The sequence below is a fragment of the Mandrillus leucophaeus genome, unplaced genomic scaffold, assembly GCF_000951045.1.
Source record: "Mandrillus leucophaeus isolate KB7577 unplaced genomic scaffold, Mleu.le_1.0 Scaffold1695, whole genome shotgun sequence".
Classification (NCBI taxonomy): Eukaryota; Metazoa; Chordata; class Mammalia; order Primates; family Cercopithecidae; genus Mandrillus; species Mandrillus leucophaeus.
Genome location: NW_012101693.1, coordinates 52,171 through 71,423, shown reverse-complemented (window position 1 = coordinate 71,423; position 19,253 = coordinate 52,171). Strand labels below are relative to the sequence as shown.

At 38.1% G+C, this 19,253-nt stretch overlaps 1 protein-coding gene across 1 annotated transcript in view; it reads left to right on the top strand.

Annotated features, from left to right (window-relative positions):
- The first annotated feature begins 833 nt into the window (after positions 1 to 833).
- The window catches only part of LOC105537153 (zinc finger protein 681-like), a 24,631-nt gene continuing 6,211 nt past the window's right edge, over positions 834 to 19,253 (top strand). Inside the window, 1 exon segment of the mRNA XM_011976656.1 lies at positions 834 to 878. Within this exon segment, the coding sequence (XP_011832046.1) occupies positions 834 to 878 (45 nt within the window).

The window sequence follows — 19,253 nt, the reverse complement described above, 5'->3', positions numbered from 1 at the left end:
CCTAAGGTCATTGTGTCCTCAGCTCATGTCTTCACAGTGACAGGCAGCATATTCCCTACCTTGTAACTAAGGAGTTCCTCAAGACTGCATTCTTGTTTTACCTTGTCATCTGAGATAAGAAACAGATACCCCATGACTTCCCCTATTTAGAGTCTTTGCATGGCTTGGGCTCAAGTAGAAAAACTCATTTCTATATAAATTGGCCTCCCTTCTTGCAGGTGAAATAGATGTGGTCTAAATTGGGAGCAAAGTTTATGCCTAGAGCAGCTCTAGGTCACTTGGAGCTAATTTGGAAGCTTCATTCTAACTGACTGGGCTTCCTGTGCCTCTAGGCTCTGAATTCAGAGTGGTGAAGCCTACATAGCTTTTCTACAGTAGATGTAGCACAAGTTACAAAACACTTGGGGCCTAGACATGTAATTGACTTTGCTAGCCCAAGGAAAGTGGGACGATTACACAGGTTATGTGAATGGAGAAAACATTGAGAAAGACTGATTCCCTACAAAATTAATGGAAGAGAGCTGTCTGGGAAAACACTGAACTTAATTTTTTTTTTTTTTTTTTAGACAGAGTCTTGCTCAATTGATGTTGTTGAGTAGATGAATATTCTATCTATCTCAAATTTTAATTGTAATGTAATCTAAACTCTGTGATAATATAGTAGAATGATTCTGTGAAGCTTAAGACTTGAAAATATTTTAAAAGTTTAATATGCATTTCAGACAGATGTGGCTGTTATTTGTTATTTAAGAAGCTGAAATTGAGTTCACAGTAATTGTTCCCTTCACTCAAACTGGCCCAACCCTGTGGCATTTATTACAATATATAGCAGGATGGGGTTCCATGGAGCTCAAGGCCATGACAATAGTAATGAGATGGTAAATATGAGGTAAATTGAGCCCAGCCAGATATCAGAAGACAATAGTCAAGATGGCAAATCTTAGCCAGCTGAGTGAGAGCAGAAACAAGAGGAGAGCTGAGATTAGGCATCAAGTCATGAGGCAAAAGCCCAATTCTGAACAAGAATTAGGAAGAAACCAAAATACGATTCTAAAGGAGAAAATACATGATTCAAGCTAGCAGAGATAATTTTGGAGGAAAAGTCCATGAATTTGCAGAGAAATTATTCTGTAGTGGTATAGAGTCTTGGAAGGCCAGGGGTCCCACCTTCTTAGACAACCTTCTGCTAGCTTTAAAGACTTTTACACTTGAGAACAAACTTATCACATGCACACACACAAAGAAACCCATAACAAAGCAACTGATCTAGATCCAGATCTCTAGAAAACCCATTCTGTTGACAACTGTTTCTCTGGATCAACGGGCCTGTAGCAAACATTGTTGGTTGTCTACCTGGCATCTTTTTCTCACTTTCTATGCCTCTGATGTTCTTTCAGTATCCACCTCTCCCTCCAAGCATTCCTGTGCTTCGGGGAAATTTAGTCCAACTTGAGCTCTCCCCTCAGCCTTAACCTCAGTACTAGGGCCAGGGTAGACTAGTCTGTGGGTGTTATCCCCCTTGCACCAATAGTCAGTTCAGAGCTCCAGGCTTAAGAAGACAAATGAGTGGCATTCTCCTAACCATTAACAGTTGGCTCAGGAATGATCATGTGACTCAATTCATGTCAACACAATGTGAGAAAAGTTTTGATGGAGACTTTTGTAGCAAAAAAAAAATATCAAACAATGGCTATACCCTTTCTTTTTGTGGACATTATGGGCCTGGAAGTGCTACAACCATTTTGCTTCCACAAAAAAATCCAGACTGAAGGAAATATCAACATGCAGAGGTGAAACAACCAAGGAACCTGCAGAAACACAGAAACAGAAAAGATTCCAAGAAGACTTCAAAGATTTCAACTGAAGTGGTGGGGTGATTGGTGTTGCCAGTTGCAAAAATGGGAAAAGTAGAAGTTGGATAGGTTTGAACAAAGGATGGTCAATAGGACTTGGGATAGGTTGAATTTGAATAAATAATTATTATCTAAATTAAGTTAATATATTGGTTTAAGGGCACTACCAAAGATTGGATACAGCCAATCCAGAAGCCAACCTTATTGTATTTCTGCTGAAAGGAATAGGGTTTATATTGGTACAAACCAATAGAAGTATTTAATTAAGTCTCTTTCATTTTGCTTTCTACTACTTGAAGCTAAATTATCATACTTCTTACCTAGTCTGACAAGACACTTTCTTTCTTCAGGTCCTTACATGGCCTGCAGGATATTTAGGTATTCAGTAGCATGACATGCTGCTATTGTTGCCAATCTAGCACCCCGTCCAGTACTGAAAGAAGCCACATAATATGGAAAAATGTTATTTTTGTATACAATTCATAGGCCTTTCTTTCCCCTTTAACAGCTCCAACGCTGAAATCGAACATTTGACATCCAACCATAAAACCATGCCTGTCATCTGTCTTGTCTGTTTCTGTTACTATAATAGAATACTTGAGATTGGGTAATCTATTAAAAAAAGCAAATGATTCCTCACAGTTCTGAGAGCTGAAAAGTCCAAGATCAAGAAATCATCAGCTTCAATGTCTGAATCTTCTCTTCAGACATTGAAGCTGCTGATTCCTTGATCAGTACCAAGATGTCACCTTGTTCCAAGATGGCACCTTGTTGCTGTGTCCTAACATAGCAGAAGGGCAAGAGAAGGCAAGAGGGAAAAAATGGCAGAAGTAACTAATCCTGTCATGATGGCATTAATTCCACCCATAAAGGCAGAGTCCTCATGGACTAATCCCCTCTCAAAAGTCCCACCTGTTATTATTGTTACAATGGCAATTAAATTTCAACATAAATTTTTGAGGCAACAAACAACAGCAGCATCCTTTCTGTTTCATGTAGATAATTAAATGAGGCATCTTTTACGTCATTTGCTTATGGTCAGTACCCTCTTTCTTGAGGGAACTGAAACTGATTCAAAAGGAACAGTTCAACATGAAATAGCCAATAGTACCTTCTCTCTATTGCAGTATATGATCTTTCAATCCCTAACTTGTGTACTTCACCTTCTCAAAAAGGTAAATTACTTTTATGCCAAGGTCTTAGCTTGGGAGGAGGTATGGGGCCAGGGGAAGACACAGGGGTGACCTATGAACCTGATATTTGAAAGTTCTTATCCACGAGGTCTGGCTATCAGCCTCAGAAGTAGTCAGTCACTTTTGCTTTTCATAAAGCTTCTCAATTTTTCTTGGAATGAGACCCTTGTCAAGAAACTCCACCAGCACTCTGGATACTTCAAAATATATCCGAATAGGCTAAAGGTGTCCAGACAACTTCTAAGAATATTGACATGAATGTCATGGCTCTTCATCTCAAGTCGTTCCCAGCCAAGTGGAAGAGATGCCAAATAAACAGAAAATTCTAGGTACACTCATTAAAATAATTCTGACTTGAGGCAATGAGTCAGCTGGATGAGAAGGCTGAGAGTAAGATGGCCAAACAAGAATCTACAGGTAGAAGATACAATGGACTGGACTTAAAGACTGAAAAGATACAGACAATGAAGAAAATGAATGATTCCCAACAAAGTCCAGAATTTCTAGTCTAAATGATAGAGTGGTGCTGTTATTGTTAAAAATAAAGAAACTTGGAGGGAGAACAGATAGGGAGAAAAGATGACAAATATGTGTGCTGCATTAAAAGTAAACAACCATGTACTGAATATCTACAATGAGTCAGACAAGATTATCCAAGTTTTGAAGCCTATCCTAACCCTCCTCTAACTGTGCTTCTATCCATAGGGTGAAGAGTTCATAAACCCTAGGAACATGCCCATTAAGAGTTTACACTTCTGTTTTCAGGCCACATTGCAGGGATCTACACATGTCTATGGAAAATTTCTCTCGTCTTGGGCAGAGCCAGTCATGGGAAGAGAACATGGATGAACTGCAGGCTAAGGGATAGCTTTCCCACATACTAACACATTTTGGCATGGCACTCAAATGCATCCAAGAATTCTACATTTAAATATGGTCTTCAAAGTTGTTAGAAAAATGTATTTGTCAAGGTAGGAAGCTAACATCTTATTTAACAGTTAGTCGACTTGATTGACTTCTAAATATTTAAGCAAATAATTTGTGGGCCTCTATTTGTTATCCTTGCCCTAGGCCCTACTGCTGTTAGAGAAAATGAACCTTTTCTGCCAGTGACTGTGCACATATATGATTTAATTTAAGCCTTATAACCAAACATTCAGTGTGGCTAAGGTTTACTGTCATGTTAAATTTTTATATTACAGGAGATTTTGAGGAACAAGGGTTATTAACACTGTCAAGTACCGCAAAAGACTAGGAGAAAAAGGTGATCAAAACAGGACACTGGGCTTAACAAGAAATATTTAAACACAGTCTTCAAGGATGGAGGTTCAGTGCACTGGTGGAGTTCAAAGCTAGACTGTATAACAGGAAAAGCACAGTGGTGGAAAATAGAGGCATCAAATTAAGGCTTCTCCTTGAAGTTAGGCAACAAAAAGAGGAAGTATGATGTCTGCCTAACATAGAGGAGGTAACCATAGTGAAGACAGAGAACTAAGTGTTATTGTGAGGAGAAAATGTGACGATACTGGAGGAAATGGGGGTGAATATCAGAAGATATAGCTCAGCATGGTATAAGAATGTTCAAACATGCCTTATCTTCTCTAGGCCATTAAGCCTTTAGAGATGTGCAAATGAATGGTGTGATCCCAGATCTCAAGCAGAATGGAAAGTCTACAAGTTCTCACAAATCAAGCAGGAAAAATAACAAATAACTAGACAATTACAGTAGAGGCTAATGAATGTTTTAATGGGGATAAGCAGGAGGAAAAGGGGAATGAGTTAGTTTGTAAATAGGCTACTCTAGCACGGCAATGCTGATTAGTAAAAAGATAATATATTTGACATTTTGCTAAAGAGTTGGGAAGCTGAGGAAACAGTTGTAGTATGATAAAACACTGAATGGCCAAATTTGCAAAGTTCTTACACAACTTTACAAACCATGCTGGTGTAGATATAATACAAAGCAGAAGTGGCAGGTTAAATTTCAAGGTTCTTTTATAGTTGTATGCATTCCCTCAACAAATATTTGCAAATTAGGTCCTGCTGAGGGGAGGCTTACCCTTTAGTGAGGCAAGGCAGGCTAAAAACCATTCAAAAACCAAATGGTGTGATCAACGTCCTCAGAGGGGAGGTCCGGGAACTGTGGGAGCCCACAGAGACTTGCAGAGCCCTAATACTTACATTTCTCCTTATTCACATATGCTTCCCTGCTAATGACCAAGTAATCTGAGGCAAGTTTTCTCCCAGCTACACCCTGAATTCTTTGAAATAAACCAAATACGCTTATTTGAGTGTATTTCCTGAGTTGACATCTGGGACGATAGCTGCTAGGTTGTGCCCTTAGTGTCACATAGATTACATAAACTGGAGAGCTCCAACAGTTAAGAAACTGAATTCAGCTACCTCTTGGGGAGCTGAGTGGCTATTCTAAAAAGAGCTGGAGTGATAGAAATTTCTGTATTCAGAATCAGTCCACCTCCCAGGCCTACTCCTGCAGTATTCCAACTGGTCCCTCCACTTGTAATTTGCCCTTCTCCAACATACATTTTAAAATAGCAGTTAAGTGTAATATTTCTTAAAATCCTTCAATACCTTCCCATTTAGAGCAATAACTAAGTTCTTTTCTGTGGTCTACAAAATCCCACCTGATATAGTCCCTGACGCATTACTCTACCTTATTCTTTTTCAAAGCATGCATTACCATTGGAAATTCTTTGTTTATTTCTCACCTATCTACTTCTCTACAATGTAAGCTTCACAAGGACAAAGACAAGCTGTGTCCCTGGAGCCTACCAATGTCTGGTGGATAAATGTTTGTTGTATTATTAAATGAATAAAGAACTGAATAAATATGCCTTCTTATTACCTGAGAAAATTATACCCATCTTTTATACTGAAGCTAAATGTCACCCTTTCTATAAAGGTGCCCCTGATTCTCCTGCTAAAAGTCATCTCCCTTTGAGTCTTTATGTTTATGTTTAAGGGGTTGGATTCCTTGCATGACTGTCTGAACTTGTATGCAGTCCTGACATGCCATAAAATGCAACTTCAGAGGCTTCTGCTAATCATTTTACTGCAGCCATTTTACTATTTCTTTTGGTAATGTGATAGGGACTCATTTCTCTAATATTATTGCTTAGGGTAAGCTTCTGCAATCACTGAATTTTTCTGGATAAAGTATACTAGAAACTGACAGCTTAAATCCAATAGATATCTCAGATCTGGCACTCAGAATTAGTTACATCCTCCAGTAGCCACTTGGTATGAATATAAACCTGAAATTAGCAAATTGTTCAAAGATTAGTCACTTGGATATTTCTATCTTAAAATTTGCAATGAAGCTCTGCTTTAAAAGACACAATTTTTCTATTGTTAGTCATAGCTGATAAGTGCAATTCATCCATAGTTTGACAGTGAGCTAATACTGCCTTTTGTCTTGATTTTTTTTCATAAACTTTTATTTTTATTCATTTTCTTCAGCTAATATTCTTCTTCACATACTAGAAAGAGACAAATAAGCCTAAAACTACAGCAGGGAAAAATGTACAATTACAGCATCTCAGAAGTGTAAAGAGTCTTAGATCTAGTAGTGCAATCTTCCACACAATAGAGGAATCATTTCAACATTATCCCTGTGAGATGCATCATCCAACCTTTGCATATCTCTGGTGTTGAACAGCTCACTATTTCCAAAAGCAGCTTCTTTCATCTGATGACAATTCTTCCGCCTATTGAGCTGAAACCAACCTCCCTGTGGCTTTCACCCACAAGTCCGAGCTCTACAACCTGTAATCACACAGTTCCTGTCTTAGTCCATTCATGCTGCTATCACAAAATACCATAGAATGGGTAATTTATAAACAAAAGAAATTTATTTCTTACAGCTGTGGAACCTGGGAAGTCAAATATCAAGTTGCTGGCATTTAGTGCCTAGTGACGGCATTCTTGCTGCATCCCCATATGGTGGAAAGAATTTTTTTAAGGCAAAAGGGGGATAAATGCTGTGCTCTCACATAGTGAAGAGCAGAGGAGAACAAACCTGCTCTCCCAAGGCCTTCCTTCCTTAAGATCCCTAATCTCAGCCATGAGAGTTCTGCCCTCATGACTTAATTTTAGCCCCTAAAAGCTCCACCTTTTAATACTATCACATTGGCCATTATGTTTTAGCACATGAATTCGGAAGGACACATTCAGGCCACAGCAGACCTCGTCTTCTTCTTTACAATGACAGCTCTTCAGAGGTCTGAAGACAGAGACCACATTTCTGAACCTTCTCTTCTCTAGACATGCTGCCCCAGCTCCTTTCAACCACTATTTCTGGAATCTGAAATTCAGCTTTGTCCCCAGCCTACTTACTCCTATACAGTTAGTCTGTTTCTCCTTTAAAGTTCACAGTCAGGGTAGAAGAGATCAGAACCATCATAACCCACTTTTAGCCATTTTGGCCTAAGGCAAAGACAGACTGGATGTTCATTTAACATGTTTTACTTTACTGCCTGTCACACATTTAACTACATTTTCTAACCGCTCTTGTTGCCGCGTGTAGCGATTTAACTGAATTCTAGGAAATGGAATATAGATAGAAGTGATACTCACCACTTCTAGCCCTGGCATGTAAATACTTCCATACTTTTTTTCCAAACTCCCAGCTGGGTATTAACTCCCATTAAAGATATTGAGAGTCACACTTTGAGCATGGCAGAACCTCCAGTTAGTCTGAATGAAGATCAGTAACTGCGTGAAGATCAGTATCTTTCTCTGTTGCCACTTATTAAACTTTCTATTGGTGAAAAAAATCACTGTGTTAAGTGACTGAGGTTTTAGAATTATTATTCAAAGCAGTTTTGTTACCTTAGCTAAACATACACACAATAGCTTTTATAGCTACACTTTCCACTGCTGAGCTTTGCTGAAACACCTTCTCTTACTTTTCCTCACATACCAATGCCACCCCAGAATTTCCCTTTCTGTGTCTGTGCAATTTTCAAGACGAAATGGCAGCTTCACACAAACCTCTCTTCAATTCCATCTGGTTCTACCTAATCTGTCATTGCGTAGCCTGTGGACATCTTCTGGGATCCTGACTTTATCTCCTAATTCATTTATTCTACACTCCCTGACCCAGCTTTTTACCATCTGCAATTGTTATAGGCTATTAAAGTCCTCAACAAAAGTTATTTAAAAATTTTTGAGTCGGAGTTAAGGACCGACACCTGCAGCACACTTTAAAAAACTCCAACTGGGTTGACTGAATTGACTCTACTTGGTTATTATGAGGCTTTAGCCATTCACAAATCTTCACTGCACTGTCAAGTGCATTCTTTCTCAATCATATCAATAGAAATATCCTTAGATACTTTGCCAAACACTAGGCCAAAATTGAGATACCCTCTAAGCAAGTGATTATATTAAACTTTTAGTCTGGTAGTCTGAGTAATAAAATCAGTGACTTAAGTCCAGTATAAAATGCATAGAGAATACATTGCTGCCTCGTATTGTTGATCACTTACGTTTCTGAGATTGCAAAACTGTCACATATCTATATTTCAAAATTAATTTCATGTAATTAAAACATTGATCTGGGACTGAAGAGATCTGTGTTCTGGTTTGTTACCACTATCTAATTGTGCAACCATAAACAACTCATTTCACTTCTGCATCCATAAGCTATGAAATAGAGTAGATATAATAAATAGCTTCTAAGATCTCCTACAAGTTTAATTCTGCTTTCTATCAATCAGTTTGGTATATGTAGTACCAAATATGTTCAAGGGATTTTTTTCATTTTTAATTTTACCTGTCAGTCGTATTTTTCCATATTATAAAATATTTGTCGTAAAGGCTCTCTCATGCGGAGGTTAAGGCAGGTATCTGTAAACATAAATGAAAACATGTACATTTTTACTTTCACTAACGTTTAACTGAAACTTAGCTTTCCCTTCAATTATGAATGTACACAACAAACCAGAGTAGTTTTGATAATGTCTGAGTTCTACAGCCAGTAGACATCACAAAATGCTCACATCACACAACTGTTGTTGCATATCTTGGAATATCATATATGCTCATCACTACTTTGAAATTATGGTGGTTATTAAACCTGTAATTAGATATTGCTATTTAGTGTACTAATAAAGAAATATATATATTTATTTATCACAAACTTTGTTTTGTATAATTTGATAAGTACTTTTAAACACAATTTGTTTACATTGTAATCTTCTATATTTTATTTTATCCATTCAAAGTATTATTCTAAGAAAGGTCAGTACACTTTATCAGACTGCCAAAAGTGTCTATGTTGCAAAGTAACTGCAGTAATGACCTACTACGTTAATGCTCAGTTCATGCTAAGGAGAACAAAACAAATGCTCAAAGGGAATTATACAAAATAAAACAGAATGGGCCAATGTTCAAATTGCTTTTCGTTCATCTTCCAATGTTACCAAATTTCTCACTTCTTCACCAGGACCTAATTGTCTTCATGATGTCCATGAGTGTCTTTACCCAGACAGGGTTGTGTACAGTAGATGTCTATAAAAGAAAAGAAGGAAAAACAAAAAATAATACTGAGCACTTACTATGTGCCAAACACTTTCACAGAAACTATGTCAATGACTTATTTCTGTATCTTTAAGAGGAAGTATGATTTTTCCCATCTTACAGTTGAAAAAATGATGCTGAGAAATTTTATGGACTCTACATAGTATGACACAATTTATAAGTGACTGAGATGAAATTAGACCCTAATGATTTTTAAATCTGAAGTCTCCTTCCATATATTCAGGTTGTATTTTATTGCTAAAAATAATCATAATTACTTGACTATCTCCAATGTATGTTTGAAATCCTTCTCTCATTGAACATTACCAACATCTCTAAAAGGTCAATATTGTCACCATTTTATACATGCAGAAAATGGAAAATTGATTCCTAGGCAAGATGGCTGAATAGGAACAGCTCTGGTTTGCAGATCCAGGTGAGACCAATGCAGAAGGCGAGTGATTTCTGCATTTCCAACTGAGATACCCAGTTCATCTCATTGGGACTGGTTAGACGGTGAGTGCAGCCCATGGAGGGTGAGCAGAAGCAGGGTAAGGTGTCATCTCACCTAAGAAGTGCAAGGAGTCAGGGAACTCCCTCCCCTAGCCAAGGGAAGCTGTGAGGGACTGTGCCATGGGGGATAGTGCTATCCGACCCAGATACTATGCTTTTCCCACAATCTTCACAACCCACAGACCAGGAGATTCTCTTGGGGGCCTATACCACCAGGGCCCTGGACTTCAAGCACAAAACTGGGTGGCTGTTTGGGCAGATGCAGGAGTTTTTTCTCATATCCCAGTGGCACCTGGAATGCCAGTGAGACAAAACTGTTCACTTCTCTGGAAAGAGGGCTGAAGCCAGGGAGCTGAGTGGTCTTGCTCAGTGGATGCCAACCCTCTAGGATCCCAGCAAACCAAGATCCACTTGCTTGAAATTCTCGCTGCCAGCACAGCAGTCTGAAGTCAACCTGGGATGCTCGAGGTTAGTCGGAGGAGGGGCATCCACCACTTCTGAAGCTTGAGTAGGCAGTTTTCCCCTCACAGTGTAAACAAAGCAACCAGGAATTTCGAACTGGGCAGAGCCCAACACAGCACAGCAAAGCCTCTGTAGCCAGACTGTGTCTCTAGATTCCTCCTCTCTAGGCAGGGCATCTCTGAAAGAAAGGCAACAGCCCCAGTGAGAGGCTTATAGATAAAACTTCAAACTTCCTGGGAAAGAGCACTTGGGGGAAGGGGTGGCTGTGGGCATAGCTGCAGCAGACTTAAACATTCCTGTTTGCTGGCTCTGTAGAGAGCAGCAGATCTTCCAGCACAGTGCTTGAGCTCTGCTAAGGGACAGACTGCCTCCTCAAGTGGGTTGCTGGACCTTGAGCCTCCTGACCGGGAGACACCACCCAGCAGGGGTTGACAGACATCTCATATAGAGCTCCAACTGGCGTCTAGTGGGTGCCTCTCTGGGATGAAGCTTCCAGAGAAAGGAACAGGCAGCAATATTTGCTGTTCTGCAGCCTCTGCTGGTGATACCCAGACAAACAGGGTCTACAATGGACCTCCAGCAAACTCCAGCAGACCTGCAGAAGAGGGGCCCAACTATTAAAGGAAAATTAGCAAAGAGAAAGCAATAGCATCAGCATAAAAACATAGGATGACCAGGCAAAAAACCCATTTGACGATCACCAACATCAAAGACCAAAGTTAGATAAATCCACGAAGATGAGGAAAAAACAGTACAAAAAGGCTGAAAATTTCAAAAATCATAATGCCTCTTTTCCTCTAAAGGAACACAACTCCTCACCAGCAAGGGGGAAAAAAAAAAAAAACTGGATGAAGAATGAGTTTGACGAATTGACAGAAGTAGGCTTTGGAAGGTGGGTAATAGCAAAATCCTCTGAGTTAAAGGAGCATGTTCTAACCCAATACAAGGAAGCAAAGAACCTTGATAAAGGGTTATAGGAAATGCTAACTAGAATAACCAGTATAGAGAAGAATGTAAATGACCTGATGGAGCTGAAAAACACAGCACGAGAACTTTGTGAAGCATACACAAGTGCCAATAGCTAAATCAATCAAGAAGAAGAAAGGGTATCAGAGATTGAAGATCAACTTAATGAAATAAAGCATGAAGACAAGATTAGAGGAAAAGGAATGAAAAGAAAAGAACAAAGCCTCTGAGAAATATGTGACTACATGAAAAGACCAAACCTACATTTGATTGGTGTACCTGAAAGTGATGAGGAGGATAGAACCAAGTTGGAAAAAACACTTCAGGATATTATCCAGGAGAACTTCCCCAACCTAGCAAGAAAGGCCAACATTCAAGTTCAGGAAATACAGAGGACACCACAAAGATACTCCTCGAGAAGAGCAACTCCAAGACACATAATTGTCAGATTCACCAAGGTTGAAAGGAAGGAAAAAATGTTAAAGGCAGCCAGAGAGAAAACTCTGGTTAACCAAAAAGGGAAGCCCATCAGAATAACAGCAGATCTCTCTGCAGAAAGCCTACGAGCCAGAAGAGGGTGAGGGTCAATATTCAACCTTAAAGAAAAGAATTTTCAACACCAACTGTCATACCCAGCCAAGTTAAGTTTCATAAGTGAAGGAGAAATAAAACCTTTTACAGACTAGAAAATGCTGAGGAATTGTGTCACCACCAGGCCTACCTTACAAGAGTTCCTGAAGGAAGCACCAAATCTGGAAAGGAAAAACCTGTAGTAGCCACTGCAAAAAGATACCAAAATGTAAAAACCATTGATACTATGAAGAAAGAACATCAACTAACAGGCAAAATAACCAGCTAGAATCATAATGACAACATAAAATTTACACATAACAATATTAACCTTAAATATAAATGGATTAAATGCCCCCAATAAAAAGGCACACACTAGCAAATTGGATAAACAGTCAAGATCCATTGGTGTGTGGTATTCAGGAGACCCATCTCACATACAAAGACACACATAGGCTCAAAATAAAGGGATAGAAGAAGATTAACCAAGCAAATGAAAAACAAAAAACACCAGAGGTTGCAATCCTAGTCTCTGATAAAACAGACTTTAACCCAACAAAAATCAAAAAAGACAAAGAAGAGCATTACATAATGGTAAAGGGATCAATACAACAAGAAGAGCTAAGTAATCTAAATATATATACACCCAATACAGGAGCACCCAGATTGATAAAGCAAGTTCTTAGAGACCTACCAAGAGACTTAGACTCCAGCACAACAAGAATAGGAGATTTTAACACCCCACTGTCAATATTAGACAGATCAAAGAGATAGAAAATTAAGGATATTCAGGACTTGATCTCAGCTCTAGACCAAGCAAACTTAATAGAGATTTACAGAAATATCCACCCAAAATCAACAGAATATACATGTTTTGCAGCATCACATAGCACTTATTCTAAAATTGATGGCACAATTGGAAGTAAAATACTCCTCATCAAATGCAAAAGAATGGAAATTGTAGCAAACAGTCTCTCAGACCACAGTGCAATCAAATTAGAACTCAGGATTAGGAAACTCACTTAAACTGGACCCCTTCCTTACACCTTATACAAAAATTAACTCAAGCTAATTTAAAGATTTAAATGTAAGACATATAACCACAAAACTCTAGAAGAAAACCTAGGCAATATCATTCAGGAAATAGGCAGGGGCAAAGACTTCATGACAAAAACACCAAAAGCCATGGCTACAAAAGCCAAAATTGACAAATGGCACCTATTTAAACTAAAGAGCTTCTGCAAAGCAGAAGAAACTATCATCAGATTGAACAGGCAACCTACAGAATGGGAGAAAATTTTTGCGATCTATTCATATGACAAAGGGCTAATATCCAGAACCTACAAAGAGCTTAAACAAATTTACAAAAAACACCAACTCCATCAAAAAGTGGGTGCAGTATATGAACAGAGACTTCTCAAAAGAAGACATTTATGCAGCCAACAACCATTTAATAAAAAGCTCATCATTACTGATCATTAGAGAAATGTACATCAAAACCACACTGAGATAGCATCTCGTTCCAGTTAGAATGGTGATCATTAAAAAGTCAGAAAACAATAGAGGCTAGAGAGCATGTGAAGAAATAGGAATGCTTTTACATTGTTGAGGGGAGTGCAAATTAGTTCAACCATTGTGGAAGACAGTGTGGCAATTCCTCAAGGATCTAGAACCAGGAATACTATTTGACCCAGAAATCCCATTACTGGGTATATACCCAAGGGATTATAAACCATTCTACTCTAAAGACACATGCATTGTGGCACTGTTCACAATGGCAAAGACTTGGGACCAACCTAAATGTCCATCAATGATAGACTGGATAAAGAAAATGTGGCACATATACACCATGGAATACTATGCAGCCATAAAAAGGGATGTGTTTATGTTCTTGCAGGGACATGGATGAAGCTGGAAACCATCATTCTCAGCAAAATATCACAAGGACAGAAAACCAAACACCACATGTTCTCACCCATAAGTCGGAGTTGAACAATGAGAACACATGGACCCAGGGAGGGGACCATCTCACACCAGGGACTGTTAGGGGGTGTGGGACTAGGGGAGGGAAAGTGTTAGGAGAAATGCCTAATGTATATTGGACATGTTGATGGGTACAGTAAACCGCCATGGAACGTGTATACCTATGTAACAAACCTGCACGTTCTGCACATGTATCCCAGAACTTAAAGTATAACATAAATAAATAAATGAAGTATTAGATTGCTGGAGAAAAAAAGGAAAAAATCTCACTCAAAATTGCACAACTACAAGGAAACTGAGCAACCTGCTCTTGAATGACTACTGGGTAAAAAATGAAATTAAGGTTGAAATAAATAAGTTCTTTGAAACCAATGAGAACAAAAACACAATGTGCCAGAATCGCTGGGACACAGGTAAAGCAGTGTTTAAAGGGAAATTGATAACACTAACTGCCCACATGAGAAAGCAGGAAAGATCTAAAATCGGCACCCTGACATCACAATTAAAAGAACTAGAAAAGCAAGAGCAAACAAATTCAAAAGCTAGCAGAAGACAAGAAATAACTAAGATCAGAGCATAACTGAAGAAGATACACACACACACACACACACACACACACACACACACCCTTCCAAAATCAAGGAATCCAGGAGCTGGTTTTTTGAAAAGATTAACAAGATACATAGACTGCTAGCCAGAATAATAAAGAAGACAAGAGAGAAGAATCAAATAGACACAACAAAAAATGATAAAGGAAATATCACCACTGATCACACAGAAATACAAACTACCATCAGAGAATACTATAAACACCTCTATGCAAATAAACCAGAAAATGTAGAAGAAATAGATAAATTCTGGGAAAAATACACCCTCCAAAGACTAAACCAGGAAGAAGTCGAATCCCTGAATAGACCAAAAACAAGTTCTGATATTGAGTCAGTAATTAATAGACTACCAACCAAAAAAATCCCAGGATAAGACAGATTCACAGCCAAATTCTACCAGAGGTACAAAGAAGAGCTGAAACCTTTTCTTCTAAAACTATTTTAAACAATAGAAAAAGAGGAGATTTTTCCTAAATAATTTGACAAGGCCAGCATCATCCTGATATCAAAACCTAACAGACACACCACATCGACAACAAAATATTTCACGCCAGTATTCCTGATGAACATTGATGTGAAAATCCTCAACAAAATACTGGAAAATCAATTCCAGCAGCACATTATAAAGTTTATTCACCAAGATCAAGGTGGCTGCATTCCTGTGATGCAAGGCTGGTTCAACATACACAAATCAATAAACTTAATTCATCACATAAACAGAACCAATGACAAAAACATCTTGATTATCTTAATAGATGCAGAAAAGGCCTTCGATAAAATTCAACACCGCTTCATGCTATAAACACTCAATGAACTAGGTATTGATGGAAAGTATCTCAAATTAATAAGAGCTATTTATGAAAAACCAACAGCCAATATCATACCGAATGGGCAAAAGCTGGAAGCATTCCCTTTGAAAACTGGCACAAGACAAGGATGCCCTCTCTCACCACTCCTATTCAAAATAGTATTGGAAGTTCTGGCCAGGACAATCTTGCAAGAGAAAGAAATAAAGGGTATTCAAATAGGAAAAGAGGAAGTCAAATTGTCTCTTTATGCAGAAGACATGATTCTATATTTCGAAAACCCCATCATCTCAGCCCAAAAACTCCTTAAGCTGATGAGCAACTTCAGCAAAGTCTCAGGATACAAAATCAATATGAAAAAATTACAAGCATTCCTATACACGAATAAGAGACAAGCAGAGAGCCAAATCATGAGTGAACTGTTATTCACAATTGCTACAAAGAGAATAAAATAACTAGGAATACAACATACAAGGTATGTGAAGGACCTCTTCAAGGAGAACTACAAACCATTGCTGAAGGAAATAATAGAGAATACAAAGAAATGGAGAAACATTCCATGCTCATGGATAGGAAAAATCAATATCATAAAATGGTCATACCGCCCAAAGTAATTTATAGATTCACTGCTATTCCCATCAAGCTACCATTGACTTTCTTCACAGAACTAGAAAATCTACTTTAAATTTCATATGGGACCAACAAACAGTTTGTATAGCCAAGACAATCCTAATCTAAAAGAACAAAGCTGGAGGCAACATGCTACCTGACTTCAAACATACTACAAAATTACCATAACTAAAACAGCAGGGTACTGGTACCCAAACATATATATGGATCAATAGAACAGAACAAAGGTCTCAGAAGTAACACCAAACATCTACAACAATCTAATCTTTGACAAAACTGACAAAAACAATCAATGGTGAAAGGACTTCCTATTTAATAAATGGTTTTGGAAAAACTGGGTAGTCATATGCAGAAAACTGAAACTGGACCCCTTCCTTACATCTTGTACAAAAGTTAACTAAATATAGATTAAATATTTAAATGTAAGACTTAAAACCATGAAAACCCTAGAGGAAAACCTAGGCAATAACATTCATGACATAAGCATGGACAAAGACTTCATGACTAAAACACCAAAAGGAATGGCAACAAAAGCCAAAATTCATAAATGGGATCTAATTAAACTAAAGATCTTCTGCACAGCAGAAGAAACTGTTATCAGATTGAACAGGCAATCTACAGAATGGGAGAAATTTTTTGCAATTGATTTATCTGACAAAAGGCTAATATTCAGAATTTACAAGAAACTTAAACAAATTTACAAGAAAAAAACAAACAACCCATCAAAAAGTGGGTAAAGTATATGAGCAGACACTTCTCAAAAGAAGACATTTATGTGGCCAACAAATACATGAAAAACAGCTCATCATGCCTGGTCGTAAGAGAAATGCAAATCAAAACCTCAATGAGATATCATATTACACCAGTTAGAATGGCAACCACTAAAAAGTCAGGAAACAACAGATGCTGGAGAGGATGTGGAGAAATAGGAACACTTTTACACTGTTTCTGTGAGTGTAAATTAGTCCAACAATTGTGGAACACAGTGTGGCGATTCCTCAAGGATGTAGAACCAGAAATTCCATTTAACCCAGCAACCCCATTACTGGGCACGTACCCAAAGGATTATAAATCATTCTACTGTAAAGACACATGCTCACATATGTTTATTGAAGCACTATTCACAATAGCAAAGACTTGGAGCTAACCCAAATGCCCATCAATGATAGACTGGATAAAGAAATGTGGCACGTATACCATGGAATACTATGCAGCCATAGAAAACATTGAGTTCATGTGCTTTGCAGGGATATGGGTGAAGCTGGAAACCATCATTCTCAGCAAACTAACACAGTAACAGAAACCCAAACACCACATGTACTCACTCGTAGGTGGGAGTAGCACAATGAGAACGTATGGATGCATGGAGGGGAACATCACACACCAGGGCCTGCTGAGGGGTGGGTCAAAGGGAGGGATAGCGTTAGGAGAAATACCTAATATGTATGATGGGTTGATGGGTGCAGCAAACCACCATGGCACGTATACCTAAGTAACAAACCTGCATGTTCCTCACGTGTATTTCAGAACTTAATATATAATTAAAAAAGAAAAGGAAACGGAAAATTACTTGCCAAGTATTCAGTAGAGTGAGGACTTTAATCATGGTTCAAGGCAACTGCCCCAGTTCGCACCATGTCATCTGTATTCTACCCAGAAAAGAGGGAGCCGCTGAGAAGCTATTTATGTCATTTCCATTCATATCTATTTGCCAATCATTAGTCATATAGCCATACCAACATCCAAAGGAGGATCAAAAATCTAAAATTTCGCTGTGACTACATACCAGCTAAAATTTTTATTGCCATGTAATCAGAGAATATAACTGTAAGAGGATAATTAGCAGTCTCTGATACAGGTGGGTGTTTTTTCAGATTTGGAAACTAAAACTCAAAGAGATGAAGTAATTTGCCTAATGACTATTCTCTAGTAAGTGACAAAACTAGGATTCTAACCCTAGTCTGACTGGCTGTGAAGTTTCTGTCCTTCAACAGAAGATTTGAATAGGCAGAAAAACAATCAGTGTACTTGAAGAAAATAAAATTTAAATTAGAAATTCAGAGGAGCAGAGAAAAAAATTGAATATAGAAAAGTTAACAGAACTTGCAGGACTTGAGAGACACCATCAAGTAGACAAACATACATATAATGGGACTCCTAGAAGAAGAGAGAGAGAAATAGGCAAAAAGATTGTTTGAAGAAAGAATAATGAAAAAAAAGTCTCAAATTTAAGCAAAGACATGAATTTACCAAAAACTAGGATAAACGCAAAGAGAATTACATGAAGACATTAACAAACCCTGTATAGTTGGATGTACAAGAGTGTCAGTTTAGATATAATAATACAAATAGGCTGAAATGAAAGGATGAAAAAAGATATCCATGTTAACAATAATCAAAAGAAAGCTGGGTTGGCTTTACTAATATCAGACAAAATAGACTTTGAGTAAAAAACTGTTAGTATAGAAAAATCTGATATTATATAACAATAATAAGGTCAATTAATTAAGTAGATATGAAAATTATAAACACATACACATTGAAATTAATGTTCCAAAACATGAGGCAAATATTTTTTAATTGACAGAATTAGAGGGAAATAATACACTTACACATGAATAGTAGGGAACTTTTTCTTCTTTTTTTTTTTTTAAATCTAGCATTTATTTTCGTTATTACACATGTATATATTGATAGTTTGGAGCACTCAGCACTTTTTTTTTATTATACTTTAAGTTCTAGGGTACATGTGCATAATGTGCAGGTTTGTTACATATTTATACTTGTGCCATGTTGGTGTGCTGCACCCATCAACTCGTCAGCACCCATCAACTCGTCATTTACAACAGGTATAACTCCCAATGCAATCCCTCCCCGCTCCCCTCTCCCCATGATAGGCCCCAGTGTGTGATGTTCCCCTTCCAGAGTCCAAGTGATCTCATTGTTCAGTTCCCACCTATGAGTGAGAGCATACGATGTTTGGTTTTCTGTTCTTGCGATAGTTTGCTGAGAATGATGGTTTCCAGTTGCATCCATGTCCCTACAAAGGACAAGAACGCATCCTTTTTTATGGCTGCATAGTATTCCATGGTGTATATGTGCCACATTTTCTTAATCCAGTCTGTC